This window comes from Micropterus salmoides, unplaced genomic scaffold (genome assembly GCF_014851395.1).
Source record: "Micropterus salmoides isolate LMB-PRFRI ecotype aquatic unplaced genomic scaffold, ASM1485139v1 Ms_hic_scaffold_3, whole genome shotgun sequence".
Classification (NCBI taxonomy): Eukaryota; Metazoa; Chordata; class Actinopteri; order Centrarchiformes; family Centrarchidae; genus Micropterus; species Micropterus salmoides.
Genome location: NW_024042261.1, coordinates 33,565,113 through 33,585,256, shown reverse-complemented (window position 1 = coordinate 33,585,256; position 20,144 = coordinate 33,565,113). Strand labels below are relative to the sequence as shown.

The 20,144-nt window shown below is 41.4% G+C and overlaps 1 protein-coding gene across 2 annotated transcripts in view; it reads left to right on the top strand.

The window, feature by feature from the left end:
- Positions 1–13,934, top strand: part of cdon (cell adhesion associated, oncogene regulated) — a 30,723-nt gene extending 16,789 nt beyond the window's left edge. For both annotated transcript variants that reach the window (XM_038692579.1, XM_038692580.1), the window contains exons 8-19: positions 1,924–2,198; positions 2,927–3,101; positions 4,619–4,735; positions 5,385–5,588; positions 6,126–6,307; positions 6,940–7,045; positions 8,790–8,912; positions 9,178–9,369; positions 10,267–10,568; positions 10,727–10,806; positions 11,841–12,103; positions 13,227–13,934. In XM_038692579.1, coding sequence (XP_038548507.1) covers positions 1,924–2,198; positions 2,927–3,101; positions 4,619–4,735; positions 5,385–5,588; positions 6,126–6,307; positions 6,940–7,045; positions 8,790–8,912; positions 9,178–9,369; positions 10,267–10,568; positions 10,727–10,806; positions 11,841–12,103; positions 13,227–13,381 — 2,174 coding nt within the window. In that variant the 3' untranslated portion in view covers positions 13,382–13,934. The remainder of the gene's footprint in view (positions 1–1,923; positions 2,199–2,926; positions 3,102–4,618; positions 4,736–5,384; positions 5,589–6,125; positions 6,308–6,939; positions 7,046–8,789; positions 8,913–9,177; positions 9,370–10,266; positions 10,569–10,726; positions 10,807–11,840; positions 12,104–13,226) is intronic.
- The last annotated feature ends 6,210 nt before the right edge of the window (positions 13,935–20,144 follow it).

Sequence of the window (20,144 nt, the reverse complement as noted above, 5' to 3'; positions counted from 1 at the left end):
TTGCTTTTTAGTTTCCATCACTATGACAACCCATGCTTTTATCCGTTAAGTGGGATGTACCACCGGGGGGATGTGGTGTCCTTATTCTGTCATGTGATTGGCTGTTTCCTCCCTGCTATTCCCATCCACACCCACAGTGCTCCCCGGCTCCTAAATGACAATGCCAGCAGCCCCGCTGTGGCCACAACAAAATGTGCTGAAATGATTATTTGATCACCTGATTAACAGAAAATTATGATAATCCATTTTTATGTTATTTAATTAAAAAAAATACATCATCTTGACATCTAAACCTTCTCTGCTGGTAATCCTTCATGAATTACTGTCACATTTAGTCCCAGGTGTGTCCTTTTTCTGGGACGGACTTGGCAGCGAATCTCTGTCCAGGTGTAGTAGCACTTACTCAAGTTATATCACTCTTCTCCATCAAATTGGTGAAGACACCGTGGCCTTAATTGCCTCCTTCTGCATCAGTGTGTTGGGAGGCAGGGAGGGAGGGAACGAGCAGGAGAGTGTGTAGGACTGGATGTAGTGCTGGGTTCTGATTCTCTCCGGTATTTTAATGGTTGGCGTGTGGAATGTGTGGCAGCTGGCTGCAGTCCCAGGATCAGGTCTAATGTTACCAGCTCTAGGCCTGTTTGTTTTACAAAGTGAACTGGTGCCGCCCACAAAACAGCCTGAAAGTGGACCCAGGACTTTAACCTCCTTATTCACTTGTTTAGGTTTTAATATTCAATTATGGCGTTCTTTGACCTCAGTGGTGTGGCTCAGAGTCGAGCGGTTCCTGCTCTTTCAGGCTGTGCTCAGTGTCCTCCAAATGTCTGTGAAAAATTCCACCTAGCCTCTGCCAAACTGGTGTCAGCCATAATAAGACTCACAGATTGCATGATTTGTCCAGGTGGACCGCTCTGGCTTCGGCGATTTAATGAAAAAAACAAACAAGACAGGGTTATGTAGCATGGTAGAGATCCAGGGTTTTTGTTATTTTACGCAGATTAAAAGACTTGTTCCAAGTGTAAAACTTTCCCGCCCTGGTTGGACTCTCTGGTCACGTAGGTCTCCTCTGTTCGTCACTGAGTATCATTGTTGCCATTGCTTCAGTTTTTATTACATTGTGCTTCTTCCAGTGACAGGTGGAAACCACTTGTAAGTACATTGGCAAATAAAAATACATCAATGCATTCTGTTATCTTATACCAATAACAGTATGTTAATTAGACACTTTTTATCTTGCAGAAGGTAGTTTAGTTTAGTTTGAAGTCTTATTTCAGAAATCAAGTCTGTCTGTCAATCTTCATGAAGATGCTTAAATCTGGAGAAGGCAGCAGTCGCACAGACTTCACTAGGTAAAAAACTTGGTAGCCTATTTACTTAGTTACAAGTCGCGGTAGATATTTTACGCACGGACCAGGTAAAGCACCAGTGAACAGACAGGGTGCAGATGTTGGTTTCAGCAACGGGTGGAAAAATACGCAAAAAAACGAGGTCGGTGTCTTTTAGGCGACTTTATAAAACATAACCTACTGCTGAAGGAGAAAGTGGAGCGAGGGGGAGAGAGGCGGGGCAAGTGTGTTTACCTGAGGTAGGCACGATGCAGGCTCAGCGTCGTGATGTCTGTCAACCATGGCGTCCTCTATTGGCCCAACCCTAGTTTCATCAAGACAGAAGACATTTGTATAAAAAAATATATTTAAATTTTCGTCAAAACGAGACAAATAATTCAATTTTAAACTACAATCTTTATCAGAAGCTATTAAAAAGGAAGAAGGGTGAAATCTTAAAACTGTTCCCATGTAAGGAGGAATAACGTTAAACAAGGAATTTTGTTTTCATCCCAGCTTTGTTATAAGTCAAATTGAACTGTGATCTGATTGTTACAAACGCAGATATACTTTAATAACCTTTGATTCCTCTCTCTGACAGGTCCACAGCCAGGCTCCACTGCCGGTGTGCTACTGGAGGCGACGCCATCGCTCTACCCAATGCAGAGCGACGAGGGCCATGAGCGTTTCCTGACCGAAGATGAAGGCGACACAATCAACCTGCCGGCTGACAGGAGTGCTGACCGTCCTATTCCAGAGGCGCCGATCATCATCAGCCCGCCCCAGACTCATAAGCCTGATGTGTATGACCTGGAGTGGAGGGCAGGACGTGATGCAGGGAGTCCAATCAACGCCTATTTTGTCAAATACCGTAAGGTGGGGGAAAAATTTCTGTCTTGCCGTTGGCTTTTCCCTTTCCTTTACTGCGTCATATATTTTTTTTTGTGTGTACATACAATAGGTTTGCAAAGCAAAAAAGTCCCCCTCAAAGGAAGTTACCATCTGTTTCAGCTATGGAGTGATGCATCTCTAAAGTGAGCTAAAATAGAGCTGTCAACACACAGGGTTAAAAGAGGTGCTGCAGCAATGTGCAGTATGACAAAAATATTGTGTTTTTAAAAATTAAAACATGTTAACCTATTCTGGTACAACCCCTGAATAAAATTATGAACCTGAAAATGAGCACAATATGACCACTTTAAAGACAGATTTTAGTTTTACCACAAACACATGACCTTTCCTTAGGAGTGTGACAAAGGGTGAATGTAATGTGTACATTAAATAAAGAAGGTAGAGCCAGGACCTGAAATGACTGAAAGGTTGGTCATTTTCCTGTGTTTGCTTCAGTAATAAGCTCACTATGACTATAAAACTGCAGCGATACTAGTTAAGACTTTGTTGGCAGCAGGACTCCGCTTTACTGGAGCTGGAAATTGTGACATAAATCTCACAGGGATTGTTTCTGAGGCCGTTCCCTGTCGTTAGTCAGGCTCGGAAAGAGACTGAACTACAGAGGATTCTAGACAGACGATGATTTTGTTTTTCTCTCATTTTTAGTCATGTGTTTGTGTTTGTCTGTGTGTGTGGCCGTCTGTGTGTGTCAGGTTGATGAAATGGGAACGGTGGTTGGGAGTTGGCATACAGTTCGTGTCCCTGGCAGTGAGAAGACCCTGCGGCTGTCAGAGCTGGAGTCCTCCAGTCTCTATGAGGTGCTGATGGTGGCTCGAAATTCAGCAGGCGAGGGCCAGGCAGCCATGCTCACCTTCCGCACCGGCAAGGGTCAGTCGAAGCTTCTGCAGCTGTTATTACCAGTTTATATTCAATTCCTGTGTATTAGGCTGTTTAGTGTTTCTTTTCGTATGCCTGTGTATAACTGACCACTGGAAGACACCACTTTAGACCCTTTTCCGATACATTTTCAGCAGCCTGAAACGTCAACGGTATTTTGAGGTTTGGGTGTCAGCCCCTTTTGCGTTAAAGAGCATCTGGCTGTTTACAGAAATTCAGGGAGAAATTTACTGGAGAAGAGGCAGGAACATGCACCTCTTTCTCTATCGATAGCAGTCTCATGAGAGCAGGGGTGCTGTAGCTTTTTTTTAAACCTTCAGAGCAAACCTATGTAATCACATTATGCTTCTGATTTATAAAAGGGAAAGCATAGTAAAGTTTTCAACCAAGCTGACTTTTGGCTCAAGCACCTAGAGAATGAAATTAGTTTTTGTGTGGACTGAGGAGGATTAATAACTGAAGTAGAAGCAGATGATACAGGCTGAGGATAAGTGATGACACCAAAACAAAAAAATGATGACACTTCCTTACTGAATAATTACTAGATGATTGAACATTAATTATATACTGCCACATTCTGTATCTGAGGGTGGATTATTCCTTTTAAATGACTACTTCGACCACATTGGCCACTTATAACCCCACGTACAATCATAATGATCAGGATCATAATCATAGTGAATAAACATATTTTGGTGTGCTTTTGAGACAAATCAAAAAAGAACAACCGCAAATGTTCCAAAAACAAACAATAATGCTATACCAAAATGTTGACAAAATGTTCCCTGGTCAGAAATATGTAAAATACTGCCAAAACCCACACATATGATTGTATCCCAAGGGTGGTTCTTTTATGCCAACCAGTCTCTTATGTCCACATGCAGCTCCAACTCACCAGAACAAAACCACCTCCTTAAAAAATATTTGACTTATCCTCAACAAGGTCTGTGATTTTTGTTGTTGTCCTAATTATAAAAATTATTTTAACTGTTCAGTTATATTTTCTGTAAAATGAATCCTCCTGCATGATGCTTGTTTCAAAACCTTGTCCACACTGCCAGAAATACAATTCTGGTGGTGGTTTTTTGTCTACCATAAAAAAAAGATCAGAATCAGCCTTTAAGAGAGCCATGAAATGTATATAAATAAAAACCTCAAATACCCAGAAGCCATAACAAGGACATGACCTCAGTATCTTTAGTGATGGCTACGGCACTGTTTAGAAATGTATAAACTACAAAAATGTGTTTCTTTATCTTTACTTAAAAAGTGCTAAATAGGAGACACACTCCAAGTAACAACACAGCTAAGTGTAACTGCAGAGTTATCAAGTGGAAACCTGAAACCCACCCTGATAAAACCAGAACAGCTCCGGAAATCAGGAGGAAAACTTAGATTACAGAGCCAACATCCGGAGTTGTTCCATGTGCTTTTGGTGGAACTGATAGCCCTGAAGACCTGTTGGGCCTTGTTTTTCTTATTCCCAGCTTTTCTTTTTCCTCTCTCAGAGAAAAGCACCACCTCCAACAAGAATCCGTCCAAGCCTCCCGTCATCTCTGTGCCCCCCAAAGCTCCAGAGGACAAAACCCCCAACACACACTTTGGTGTCGTCATACACGACAGAGGTAGGTGTAGACACAATCGACTGCCTGCAAAAGTCCTGTTTTGCTGCTGTAGCAGTGTGCAAAGAATGATTGTGGGGTGTTTCTGAGGAAGTCATGGGAATTTCTGTCGGATAATTATTGTAGAGTTCATGACCGGACTGTGTTGAATAGATTTCAGAGCTTAATGTTTAGATGTGGTGTTTCCATCTGTCTTGGAGTACAAACAGTGAAACGATAGTTGACACCCTGTAATGACTCTTTGGGTGAAAGATGCTGTAAGCAGAAAGCTGTGAGATTGCACCCGGCTTTAGTTTTAGCTCTGAGTGTGTGTGTATATGTGTGTGTGCATGTTTTACTCGCATTACAAGCAGGCCTGCGTTGCTCAAACTCACTGGTCTTTTCAATAACCCTCTTTTCTCTCTCTCTCACTGTCTCCTGCCCTCTCTAACTTTGTGGCTAAGAGCCCAGGCAGTAAGTACACATTACTCCACGGCATGCCGCTTCACTGTGATGTGTGTTCTTTTCTTTTTTTTTTTTCTCTGTGAACTTGTTCCATCTTTATATGAGTTGGGATGCAGTGATGACGGTTGCCAGTTCTCTCTGTGTGTTTTTAATTGGATTCACAGAAGTTTGCGACTCATAGGTTATTCCTTATTTGTTTCTGTCCCAGTTCCCGAGGCCCCTGATCGCCCCACAATCTCCATGGCGACTGAAAGTTCAGTGTATGTCACCTGGATCCCGAGAGCCAATGGCGGTTCTCCAATCACAGCTTTCCGTGTCGAGTACAGACGCGGCCGAAGCGCAGAGTGGGTTGTGGCTGCGGATAATATCTCGCCTCTCAAGCTATCTGTGGAAGTTCGCAATCTGGAGCCTGGTGAGCTTTCACATAGTACACTTTATACACAGTAAACCTTTCTCTACAGTCCACTGAAGCACGACGTGATTCCTCTGCCCAGATAAGGGTTTCTTGATCCTCCCCCTACTAAGAAAAACTGGGAAAAACACATGTTTTATGACTAGTTTCCTTATCTTTCTGATCTTTATTTTATTTTATTTTATTTTTGCTAGATTTTGATGTTATGATGATGTATGTTAATGTTACCTGTTTCACTGCCGCACACAAGAGTGACTTATCCAGGCAGCTGATATTTGACTATTTAAGATTATTTAGTAGTGTTTAAAGCATGAAATCATTCTTTTGGGATGCAATGATAATGTATTTTTTGCAGCTCGGTTATTACTGTATTACAATATTTGTATGTAAGTAGATAACCTACTGAATAAACCTCTAATAGAATATAATGAGACAGTAATAAAGAGGTATCAACATCATTTCATTTAATAAAGACAATATTTCTGCTCAGCACCGCTGTACTGTAATATTGCCCCTATCATTGTATTTCTTTCTCAGGTTCCACCTGCAAGTTTCGCGTTGTAGCCATAAACATGTACGGCGAGAGTCCTCACAGCATTCCCTCGAAGCTGTACCAGGTGCCACAAGCCAGCCTGCAGATCGCAGACCGTCCTGTAGTTGGACCTCACATCTCATCCACAGACGCCATCAGTGACACACAGATCATGCTGCGCTGGACTGTGAGTACACCACTGACATACAACATCCATAAGACAGGTGGAGAAATACGTTTTTAGATCTCTTCCTTAATTGAATTTAAGCCTCATGTCCCCAAGTTTTGAATGCCAAGTATACATCTCTGGAGAAGAAGTATAAACTAGCATAAAGTACCTCAAAATGGTAGTATTAAGGACAGTACTTAAATAAACATACGTTTACTGTTGGCCACAACATAAGACCAGCCGGTCACAGAATAACTTGGGCGATGTGTCTTTTCTAGCTGGCTCATCTGCGTTTGAGCTGCTTGTGGTTCTTGAGACTCAGTCCTAGCTTTAATTGAGCAGCTGTGCTGATTAGAGCTACAGAGATTAAGAGGCCCTGTCTGTCTACGTTTTGATTCTGCATTGTTCAAAGCTCCTCCTCCTTCGGCCACAGATGGACATTGATTGTTCTCCACATTTACTTAACCTCAGACAGTCCCATCATTTCCTGAACTTCAGACAGACAGTGCAATCACAATCTTGCTTGCAATCCTGTACATCTGCTGATAACAATCCTTGCCATTAGTTGCTGGAAAATTTCCCTTCTTTGTATAATAATTGCCCACCAGATTGCTGTAGTCTAACGTAATCTTTTTTCCATCCCCATCCAGTATAGTCCCTCGAGTAACAACAACACTCCAATTCAAGGCTTCTACATATACTACCGTCCCACAGACAGTGACAATGACAGCGACTACAAAAGGGATGTGGTCGAAGGTAAGTGGAAATGCTGGTTTTAATGTTTGTGTGTCTGTGTTTCCACTGCAGATTGGGTGTAGTTGGTGTAGATTGTTTGTTGACAGCCCCGTCCCGGATGTGAAACTCATGCTCTGCAGATGAAGTGGGAGTTGCGAGGGTAATGGATACCCGGTGTCAAGAGTGGGGTGTAGTGAAGAGGGGCATTTCTGCTGTTTGATTTATAGGGAGTGCTGTTCCTGGGCAGTAGGGCTTTCTGAAATCTGTTTTTAATAAATGGTTGCCAGAAATATGAGCCCAGTCAGAGGAGAGGGGCTCAGGTTGCTCAGTGGAGCCTGGTACAGGAAGGGAAGGAGGGACGTCCTTTCACTCCGCCCAACTCTTTAACATCGAAAACATCTAATTTTCCATAAACTCCACAATGTCATGGATTTGAAGGTCAAAAGATGATGAATAAATCTCTATTGGGCATAATTCAGTCAAAAAGTGTTTTTAGATATCTAGGTTACCTATAACTGTTTCCATAGCAATTCAGTGACTGTATTTCAATGTATAGTTATGACCTGCTTCCACTTCATATTTAAATAATTGAAATACTTTTGAAAATACAGTAATATGTACCTAGACAACGTGTCAAAGCTACTTTTAAGTTTCACTTTAACAGCCCAGCATCATAAAAGACACTATGGCAGACACAAGACATAGACCTTTTTACCAGGACTGAAGCATACTAAAGCACATGACTTGACAATTGTTTAAATGAAGTCTGGTAGTTTTTTTTTTTTAACCTGCATATCACGAAATATGTGCTTATTTTATCTTTTGAAGATGTTAGTGCCAACATAATCGTTTTTTGGATACCAGTCTTTGAGGAATATAAACATAACTCCCATTTTTGATTTATGTATAAATTAAACGTCTTAACAAAATTAGCCATGTAAGAACTTTCCCTAAATAAGACAAAACTAATAATCTGACAAACCATTCGATGCCAACTTTCAGTAACTCAGCAATTTGACTCTCGTTGCTATTGTCACATTTTGATTGGCACTTACTAAATACTGTGGTTCCTCATATAATCTTTGTGTCTTGTTTCAAATATGCAGTTCAAAATATGTAATAGATCACAGGCTGGTGTTTATTTGTGTATTAAACTTCTGCTTCTGTATTGAACACAGAGTAGATTTAGCTTTAGCAGCAACTTTCTTTTATTGCCCCCTCAAAACTGTTCAAATCTACCTTGTAGGACATGTGCATTTTGTTAAACAAAACACAGCAAGAATAGCAACTTATTTCAGCCTTGTTTGTTGGAAATGTAGCATTTCCATGTGAAAGATTGTGGTCTCATCTGTGATTACAGAGCACGTAGTAGTGTGTGATAGTGTGTGGTAGTGAGCCTGTGGCGTGTGTGTGTGTATGTGTGTGAGTGAATACTGGAGGCAGGCCAGGACAAACATGAAGCTGCCATATATGGAGCTTGTCCAGAGTAAAGCAACTGTCTGGGCCCTCGTGGGACTGACGGAGTAAGAGAGAAGGGTGGGGGTGTTGAAGCAAAGAGAAAGAGGGGGGTGAATGAGAGCGAGAGCATGAAAGAACATGACCTCCATGTAAGTGTGAGACATGAAGAGAAGAAGGAGAAGGAGGGAATAGAAATAGTGATTTTACACAGGATTTGGAGCGATGTGAGTCAACACCAGCTCATACAGGAAGTGATTTCTCACCTTTGTCCGCCTTTTTTCCTCCTCCCTCTCTCCACCCTCCTCAGGTGTAAAACACTGGCACATGATTGGACATCTCCAGCCTGAGACCTCCTATGATATTAAGATGCAGTGCTTTAATGATGGGGGAGAGAGTGAATACAGCAACGTCATGATCTGTGAGACCAGAGGTAAGAAAACACACAACTGTGCCACACAAGAAGTGACTCATGCATCAACCAAACCTCCACTTTATCAGAAGTCCAGGCATGTTTCTGCGAAGGCTGTAACTTTAATGACTGGTATGATCGCCATAATTACACAACATAAATGTACTGAGTTTTATGAGACCAACAACAATGGTTTGCATTTTATAGTTTGGTACTGTGTTATTTTTCTTTGTTGCTGGCGGGTAAAAAGCTGTTCCTCATGCCCCCTCCTTCTTCTCTGCTGCAGCACGTCAGTCCCCGGGGTCACCCAGTCAGTACCCCATCACCCCACCTGGCCCCCTTCCACAGGAGCCACCCAGCCCACCTGGAGGACTGCTGTACCTCATTGTGGGCTGTGTTTTGGGAGTGATGGTGCTTATTCTGCTGGCTTTTATCGCCATGTGTCTGTGGAGGAATCGCCAGCAGAACAACATGCACAGTGAGTTTGGAAACAAAGTAAATCCAAAGCTAGCATAAAAAAGTATAGTTGTTGCCTACACTGTGAGATTTTGGATAATGTGTTTAAAAACGTATCATATGGCATCTATTGTGTTCACTCCGAGTTTTTCTGTAGTTAATTTTAAATGAGCTTGCAGCACATATACAAAGAGTTAACTCCATTTTAGTTTCTCATATTTAAAGACAGTTGGCCCCAAGACAGCTTGTGCAACATATTCCAAGTGTTCATAGTTCAAATATATATAGATCCCACAGCGCTTGCAAAAATGTTTGCCATTGTGGACTCTTAACCAGACCTTTTGGATCTGTAAATATTTGGGGCTTTGTAGATTAAAGATTTTGGCCAAGGCTAATATTGAGTCACAGGTTCTTACTTTCTCTGTGATAATTCACTGGACTTCACCAACATCAGGGCGAATTGAACAATAGAGTTGATATTTTTTAATGCAGATGGCCATATGTTAACAGAGGTTCAGTGCTGAAACAAAGTTTTGAGAACTTGTTTTGGCAAATACAAAGTTTTGTACAAATCCTGTCTCTTATTGTACAAAAAAATCCCAGTGAATGGGGGTTTAATGTTGTGTTAACACAAGCTGCTGTACAAGAACATTGCCATGGTAAAAAAAAAGTTGCAAAATTATGAAGAAATAAACACTAAAATATATCTGATAAAGATCAATTAAAAAAGACTAAGAAGAATCTGAAAGCTTCGGTGCCACATTTCACTGCTTCATACACTTAGTTAATAATTAATACATGTTTGTGAAGAATTGTTCCTTTTACTGGACTAGATCAGACTTTTAAACTGGTCTCTACCTCTGTCCTAATCTGTCTGTCCCTCCATAACCTCCTCACTCTATCTGTCTCTCTGCTGTAGAGTATGACCCTCCCGGCTACCTGTACCAGCCAGCAGAGATGAATGGCCACGTTCATGACTACACTACATTGCCTGGCTCCAACCGCATTAATGGGGGCGTCCACGGGGGCTACGGGCACAGTGGCCCTATGTTACCCCAAGGGTGTCATCACCTCCACCACAAACTACCCAATGGCTTGGCACTGCTCAATGGTTCCAGCAGCCTGTTCTCATCTGGCCACCCACACGGCCACGATGGCACACTGCCCCACAGCACTCGGGACTGCGAGCACTCGCACTCGCACCCTCACCACCACCATAACGTGAGTGCTGCACATAGTACTCCGAACATAGAGACTGGACACCTTATTAATATCCATGATATACAAGTATCAAATGAAGTGTGGCATTTTACATCAGCAGGTGCAAATACAGTTTGGTTTGGCTAAATGCAGTGTCTGTATTCTATTTGTATTGTCAGGGTGGAGGCATGTACACAGCTCTTCCCCAAACAGACTCGTCAGATTGTATGAGCTGTCAAAACCTCTGCAACAATAACAGGTAAGGGAAGAAGTCTTTTTAATCTAATTTTGCTTTGTGTATGTTTTACTATATTTTGCTTTCACAGAAATCTGGGAATTAATTGGTATAGGAAATTTGTAGGAAAATCCTGGCAAGAATTGGATCTGTCAAAGTAGAATTTGTGAGACAACCCATAGACATTCTATAGTTTAAAGATTTGTACTTTTTTAAGGGCTTATTTAAATGTATTCTGGTGCATAATCCACAACTTCAATTTCTATTACCGGAAATATTTCTGAGCTGTGTATGTCACAAGCACACCTCATTCACTCTAAACTGCAGTGATTAGTGTCAGCAACAGAAAGCACAGCAACTTCTAGGTGTGTGGGAACATAAAATCCGGGTGAAACTCCTAAAGCAATCTGCATTGTTTGTTGAAAATTGGAAAAATCTGAAAAAGAGGAGCCTTATGGACATCACAAAGAATGCACATTGCTCATATTTCATAAGGTGCAAAAGCTTTGCACACACACACACACACACACACACACACACACACATACATTTCCCCTGCTGCTAGTCCTGTTTATGTACTTAAGGGTCCCCAGCATCACAGTTTACCCTGTGTGCACCCAGGCAGCAGACCTAATGAGCCCTGTGTTTATTTACCTCTGGCTGCTGGGAAAAGAGGGGGCGTGGTCACAATCCAATTCTAGCGCAAGTAGAGAGAAGCATGGTGAAGTTCGCTGCGTGAAACTGTCTGCATTTGGGAACTTCACCCGAGAGCAAAACCACAATGTGTCACAGTTATTTAGAGGCATTGAGAGTTAACTATTAAAAAACTCATTTTGCAGCTGTGCCAGAGTGTTTCAGTTGTATTAGAGCTCTCATTGTTTTGCACATTGTTAGGAGTATTAGCACAAAGGTTTTTTGTGTCTGGCGGAGAGGAAGAACCAGAGCTGTATGTGAATCACCGCTGAGAGTTGTCAGTGGGTGAGCACTCAGTAACACACTGGCACCTTATAAACGAATGTGTCCCACTTTTCTTTCCATCTCCCTCTGTCTCTGAGCAGATGTTACAACAAGACCAATGGCACTTACTCCAGTGGCACTTTGCCTCTAATGCATCGTGTGGCGCCGTGCCAGCAGGACGGGTTGGAGATGATGCCTCTGGGCCAGGTTTCGTCGCAGTGCCACGGCCCCAACAACCAGATGCTCTCTGGTGACCAGGGGGCCGATGCAGGGTACCAGCCAGATGAGCACAAGGAGTCCTCGCCCTCACAGCATTCCTGCTGTCTGGTCGAGAACAATGAAAACTGTCAAGCAGACAACACTGGTGAGACACATTTTTATACAAAATGGCCACAAAATCTGGGTCTTTTTCCTCCTCCACCACTTTTTTTCTTGCTCTTCTGTCCTTTTGGTGTTTTCTCACTTCTTTGTTATTCAGCACCAGTGGATGTAGAAAAAGCATTAGATTCTACCTGCATCCTACCACATAACATGAATCAATTGATAAAAGTGAGTTTTAATTGCTAGAGATGCCTGCAACTTGTCATGTTCTTTTCAGCCCTGGTTATGCATTTGAATTTCCTATTTATTTCAGAAAATCTATAATTTCAGGTAATGTTTGGATAATCTTCTAATCAAAACACCAATTAGTTGAATTAGGTTATAGAATAAGACTATATAAATAAATACATCAATTTTAGGCAGGCATGACCTTATCCCCTTCAGTATTGCATACAATCAACTGTGATACTATTTAGTATGATTTACTTTCTAATGTTTGTATGGTAGTCGTGTCTCTTAATGGTGGCTTGTGGCCGGTGAAGTATTTCATGATAAATGTAGTGTATGAATAATGCAGAATAACAAAATTACAAACAGACTGACTAATGGATTCTGCACAAACCTATATAAATACACTAGTTATCAACCACAAGCTCATTGTAATTTTAAGCTCAGACAGTTATATGAATAGTTTGATATTTTAGGAAATACGCTTACTTGCTTTCTTGCCAAGAGTCAGATAAAGATTGATACCACTCATATCTGTTCAGTAAGTATAAGCTTCTCTGTGCTAAGCTAGAAGCTTATACTTACTGAACAGATATGAGTGGTATCAATCTTTTCATCTAACTCTTGGCAAGAAGGCGATTAAGCATATATCCCAAGATGTCAAACTATGGCTTTAAGACATTAAAGTTAAAGACAAATTTCTGGGGATTAAATGAAAACTCATTCATGGTTCATCGAACTCACAAAACGAACTCATACAGTTCTTGCTCCTAATGCCTTACTAGTAAGTTTTTATATCATTACCAATCCTGATGTTGTATGCAGACAAACTATGCAGCATAGCCACAAATTACACTGTGGGCCTCTCCAGAATCTGTTCTTGTCTTCTTTAATATGCAGTATAAACAAAACACTCTTCTTTCTCTGTCTCTGTGCAGCTGAGGGGGAGCTGGAGTGCGTGGACATGGAGGGGCCTGTGGTGTGCTGGGAGAGTCTTGGCCTGCCAGACTTTGACTGTGACGAAAAGCCTGGGTGGATCTCCAGCAGCAGCCTGGCAGGAGAGCTGATCCAGCCCAGCCCACAGGAGGTCTGAATGCAGCCCACACACAAATGCATTCTCCTGCAGTGTGGAGGGTTTAGAGTCTGGACAAGAGACAGTGGTGGAAATATCACTACACACCAGGAAGGAAGAGGTTAAGCAATGCTATAGTCAGAGACACTGCATGTTACGGTGGCAAGGACACAAAACCTTCGATGGACTGAACTGAGATGAATGACTTGGGAAAAGAGAGAGACTACAAGAGACTGAGAGCAAAGCCAGATGGAGAGAAAGACAAAGAGCAAAGGAAACATTGCTCAAAGACAGAAACTATATCCCACTGGAGGAAAGACTCTCATAAAAGATCAAAAACTCTTTAGATGACTTATTTATTTTTTGTAGTAGTAAAATATTATTTCATATGAATGTATCTGTTTTAAAGGAAGTTTGTCTTTTATATTATTTATGCCTTTTGGATGAGAAATACTGTTTATTTTTTGTTGTATTGTCTGTGTTCCACTCATGAGTGGAGATTAGCAACTGTCCGTGTAAAGTTTTGTAATAATATAAAGAGAAGATATGGAAGAGTAAACAACAACCTATGTTCAGTGTCTTTCCTTCCTTCATGTGCAGCGCCCAGATAATGATTGCCATAGTGAATTTCCCGGCCTCAGTCCAAACCCATTGATATTTCTGGCAGGCCTTTGATGTAGTTCTGTGATGGGCTGTTCCACTGCTGTGACCCCTGAACGGGGTGAACACTCCCTTCACTGTTCAGATTAAGACTGTTGCTCTTTGCTTCAGTGAATACTTGATAGCTCATCACTTATGTTTTTTTGAGAGCACTGTTGACCTACTGGCCCCAATCTGTTAGAGAAGTGGAGTAGTTAAATTAAAACGGAGTTGTTAAGTGTGAGCAGCCCTCTTACACTAATCTTTGTATATTAAAATTGCTCTGCTGCTACTAACAGAATACTTTCCGCTCCGTTCTAATTTTGAGTTCACACAGATGAAGTTTATCTGACCAGGTGAAATTCTGATGTCAGGTGCAAATCTTTGGCCACAGGAAGGTCTAAATCTAAAAATACAAACTGTGTCTTTGATTAACAGCAAATGCTCTTTCTAGAGAAAAGTTGATCCTCTGTCCTCAGTGGTGGTATTCATGGTATAAAGGGTCAGATCAGCCAAATCATAAAAAACATGTTTCACTTAACCCTGATAAAGCAGATTGTTTTTTTTTATTGTACTGAAGAAGTAGTCTCAGTTAACGAACATCGCCAGCTGTGGATTATCAAGAGTAAAAAGAACAGTATTCATCGAACGACACAAGGGTATACTTTAATATATGAAACAAAAACTATGTGTATGGCTGATAACCACTAGGGGCTAAGTGACAAAATATATATTATTTTGACCCTTTTAAGTAATCACAAATTGGGAATGTTGGTAAAAGTGGGCATCTGAACCATTTGAATGACTTTACATTTCGTGATTTCTGGAAACAGAGGGTGAGCACGGGCAATTGGAGCCAGTGGTGCCAGTTGTCTAGTGTATATTGCTGTGAAGAACAACACGGATAGTGGTATATTAGAAATCCTAATCATAGTAATAGAAGGGGGTGAGTTAAAATCAGTAATTATGTCGTCAAATGCCGCTATGTGCTGCTCCTGATGTGTGAAAATTCTGCATAGCTCGTTCATAAAACAGTTCTTCTCAGGTTTCAGCCTGCATTTGCCAAACCCATTTTCTAAAGGCTTAAATCCTCCATTGGTTTTAAAATAATCTCCATGGTGTGCTGGCTGATTGGAGTTGATAGGATTGCAGTGGACATATGACAGGGCTGGCTGTGCTTCACTGATGATGACTGTTGTGCAGGCTTTCCATGCCTGGTGCCTGTCTGCCTGTGTTTTGTACCGGAGTCGGCTGCCAGTCCTCAGGCCCTGGTTCGCTTGGCATCTCTCCTCCCCAGTATACGGGATATTCCTGGCACCCGGATTTACTTGCCTGCTGCTGAGGCGTGGCACGGCCTCTTCCGGCTGTTATTTTTAGTCTCAATGGTGGCTGGCGGCATTCGTTCAGTTGACTTGACTTAGTTCTTTCCCAGAAATAGCCTGCCTGAGTTTCTCTGCCTTCAATTGTTTTAGATGTGCACTTATTTGATTTTGTTTTAGTATGTGAGTCCAAAACAAAAAGTGACTCACAGCCCAGAATGATGGGAAGAACTGGCCATTCTCTGCAGTCTCATCAAGTTTCCTTTCATCTTTTATTTTATTTCTAAGCAGTAGCTCATTCGAGTGTCCACTATGATTCTTTTGCTGCCATTAGGAAGAAAAAGGAACAAACAATGGATAGGAAATGAAGCTGGAAACAAAAGAGAAATGGTCCGGGGAGGGAGAGGGGATGCTGACAGATGCAGGCTGTGCTGATGAGTAAAAGATAAGGGCAGGGTTGTCTCTAAATGAGCTGCTTCTCCATCTCCCACGTCTATCAGTCGCCACTCTCCCTCAGCCCTGCCCTGCACCCTCTACCCACGCAGCTACACCCCTTCATTAAGGAGCCCATGGGAACAAGAAAGCTCATTGTCCGTCGTGGAATTTCTGCCCCTTGCTGCAGAGCAGACCTGTTAACGCCAGTCCCTCTCCCCTCCGCCCACCATTCTTCCTCTCTCTCCCCTCTCCAGCACACCCTGAATGAATGCAATTCTTATGAATCGGGCAGTGTGTTGTTAACTTGCTTGATTCAGCCCCAGGCGGTTTTATCCTTGAGATGTCACAAACCACAAGTGAAGCATGTTGTGGTTGGATGAACTCCAACAACATTCCAGTGGGTCCCTGCAAATGATGAGCTCATATGACTAATAATCTATATGTTCCTTCAAGTATATCCACTGTTAATTTATCACGCTCAAGTCTTGATGCATAAAGATGCCACACAGCCAACATTCAGTTGGGTTTTTATGCTGATTTAACAACAAAATTTGTAGGCTGCACCTGTTAGATATAATCAGGGAAAAAACAGAAACACTTATCTTTATCCCAGCTGCATTAATTTAACAACCTGCGTTTCTCCCTGTTAACAGGACCTGTTGATAGGAACTAACTTTCAGAGTGAAATTAATGGTATTCACTGAGAGCCACACTTGCTGAAAAATAAATCAGCTATGTAGTCATTTTTATTCACCAACAACTCTAGGATATCTGTGCACAGATATGAGTAATGTAATGTTAATTTTATACGGATTAATAATTTAAGAGAACATTTGTTTTGTGTGCAAGGATTTATGTCAAGGTATCTGTCAGTTCAAAGCAGCTAAAATGTTCACCAGAAATTATTCAGAAATTAGTTTGTGGCCTCGAGCGATGTGCTTTAAAAATGTTGAGATGTGTCAGTCTGCTCAGCAGTTGCCACAGTTTCTCACAGTTGAAAGTGACAACACACAGTAGTTAAATAACAAATACAGGCTAATGCACTTAAAGAAAGAAAAACAACACAGCAGGGTGGCTATTAGAATTAAGCAGAAACAGTAATGAACAATATATTTCAAGAAAAACAAACAAAAAATAGTCTGGTCTAATGAACCCGCTATCCAGATGGTTTTAATAAGAAACACAATACAAGACTGGTTAAGTATTTGAAATGGAAACCACAACCTCAGGTCTACACGGTGTCATAAGTTTATATGGCTACAAAGATTGCAGGAGACAATAGCAACACCTTTCACTGATCAAAGTGTTTCAGTCTACAGTCCAGTCTGGTGCTGAAGTGTCCGTTCACCCAAATAACAATAAACATATTTTCTCACTTAACTCTTGTGATATTTAGTCAGGCATGTTAGGGTTATTTCTTTGTGATGCTTACAGTAATGAAAAGTGGACTTTTGAAAATGTACAGCAATGTGTCCATTTATAAAGTACCTTCCTGTTACTCTGGACAATCCACAGAACACAATGTCAATGTTTTTTTAGGGACTACTTCTTTGATAGAAATTGATTCTGATGGACTTATACACAGCAAGGTTTGTGGATTATCCAGAGTAATCAGGACTTTGTTTTTAAAGACATACTGAGTGTGACTTTTTAAATCTTTACTCCATGCCAGCAGCTTCTGGTTAAACAATTGTAGTATCCAGGTGCAAATAGAGTTAACCCCTGGTGACATCACTCTGGTTTTCTCAGACTTGAGAAAATGGTATAAGACAGCAGGTTCAGTTGTACTTCGCAGCAGGGTTGTAGCACAAAATTCTGGGCCCTAAGCACAAGCAGGTAGGCCCTCTTCCTCTCTTGGTTCATGTCTCACGCATCTTTTGAAAAATGTTTACAAATAATTGAGCAAACAACTGTACACATGAATTTGTAGTGATTAGGGTAGTCACTAATTAGCTATTCATACCACATTAAGTAATAATAATCTGAAATATACACAACTGATATTAGGCTCATAGCCAGTTTATAGCATAACAACATACAATAAAACAGGTTGCTTGATGTTATTGTTGCTAAGCTCCTTTCAGTTGAAACTTTTAGTTGCCATTGTATGAGCTCACCTTGTCTCACATCCTCAGTAACGGTGGGAGATGATGAGAACATGCCGCTGCTCTACTTTCTGTATCTAACGGAGGGGGCCATGTGTTTTCTGATGTTGTTGTATCTAGCTTTGCTAGATAATTTTGATAGATATGTCATATGACATTGTAGCTATGATGCTGATTCATTTAATAATAATTTATGTTCTAACCAGCAATGTAACTATGCATCAAGCTAGATTCCTTGCTGACTGCCTTCAATCTAAAAAACTGCCGATATTAGCTTAATCCATTCTGTAACTGTGTTAGTTGTGATCACCTTTCTTTTGAAGGAAATTAGCAGTTGTTTTCCTTCCCTTTGATTTATTTCTCTTTCCTTTCTTTTCTTTTTTGGTCCCCCGATTTCCCTTTCTTGGGGAAAGACATGACTGTCACAAGGCACAATGATGCTGCAGCATGGCTCGATTAGCCCGTTTAGAGATGAATCCTATTGTGGGGCAAGCTAAACCATTTTGCACCTTTTGTAAGGGGTCAGAGTGACCTCAGAGAGCCTCCACTGTTTTTTTATTTTTGGGGGCAATACAAAGTTCAGTCTCTAAAACGATTTATTCAGCCAATTTTAACTTAGTTATGAGTAAACATACTTTTTTGTGTTAAATTGATGAAGTTGCGCTTTAAATGTACATTTTCATTGGTGAAATTTTATTCATTAGATGATGGTGGGGGCAAGAGACAGCCATCTCAAACCCTGAGCAAAGACCAAAACTGTCTGCATGGCTAGATACCACTGGAGAGTCGTTTGATAATGTGTTTTCAGGAATGTGGATGAACCAACTCTTTAAAACAGATGGTTTGAAGATACACACAGTGGTCATAAATCCGAAAAGTAGACATTAATGCAGCACACTTTTGAAGTGATGTAACTAATGTGAAACAAAATACAGAGAGTTGTCATTAGTCGTTCTCTACATCCAGCCGGGTGAAGTAGAAAGTTATCCTGGTCCCCTCATCTGTATCATACAAAGCCTGGCAGGTGTACATCCCCTCTGCATCCATCTGAAGCTCCTCTATGACTAAAGCAGAGGTGTTGACATGTACCTGCATATGGCCCATGCTGCTGGACTGAGACTGGAGCTTTGGGCCCTGTCCGTAGTTATAAGCCACTGCTACGTTATTATCAGTTCCTGATTTGGTGAAGCCCCAGATAAAGATGGTGGGCATGGTGGAACCACAGTCCAAAGTGATTGAGCCTCCCACTGTTGCTGTAGCATGGGAGCGAATGTATTCCACCTCCTCAGGGTCAAGTATCTCCAGACCTATAACACATGACAGCCAGAGTCAGTTACTATTACTGTAAGGGGAAAAAAACACCTCTTATGTTGTTTTCTACACATCAACAAAAACAGCCTCTACAAGCTCACTGTCGACAGATAGTTTAGTAGTAAATGTCTTCAGAAAACTTTTGCAAGACCTCACAGTTTGTTGGGAATGGACTGCGTCAGCTCTTGAGGATGAACAACATAATTAAACACACTCTTAGTTTATCTGCCTCTGGCCTATTTGATCCAGTTTTATGTCCCTCCCTCTGGCTGCACTTAGCAATTTGACATAATAATGACAGCAGTTTGAGATGAAGTCTACTCGCCTCAACTTGTCTCCATCTCAACATCTTTGTTGTTAAAGTAAGCTAATGTACAATGAGCCTTTACCTTGTTGAGGAATAGCCAGCCAGCAGAGGAACAAGCAGAAATAAAGAATCATCCTCGGACTCCTTTGTGGTGCCACAAATTTCAACTGGAAATCTCAAGTCAGGAGGCTATTTAAAGCCTATCACAGTAGTGAAAGCGCGTCTCCTCTCCAGTCCAAACTGCTGTACACACTGAGAGGACTGACAGGGAGAATTCTTTCAAACTACACTAGATTCACTTTAAATTATTCATCAATGCTTCCACCTCCACAGTGTCGCTCCATTTTGCCTGTCTCTCCAGCTCCACTCATGACTGGGCTAATGGCTAGACCTGGGAGTGAAAGGTGTAGGGTGTCAGGATGATGCCATCGCTTTATATATTATTGAATAAACTGGTGGAGATAGCCTTTTCAGAAATTCCATCAATGAAATGAAAACCAGGGGCTGGCAAGGTCGGAAAATAGTCTCAGAGGATCCCGCGCAAACACATGCAAGTTATTATTTACCCCATGAGAGGCATGCAGCCTGAATAAAATCACCACTGATTCATGTCCTCTACTGACTTAAAAATGCACAGGTTTTTCCATAATTCATGTATGGATATTAGT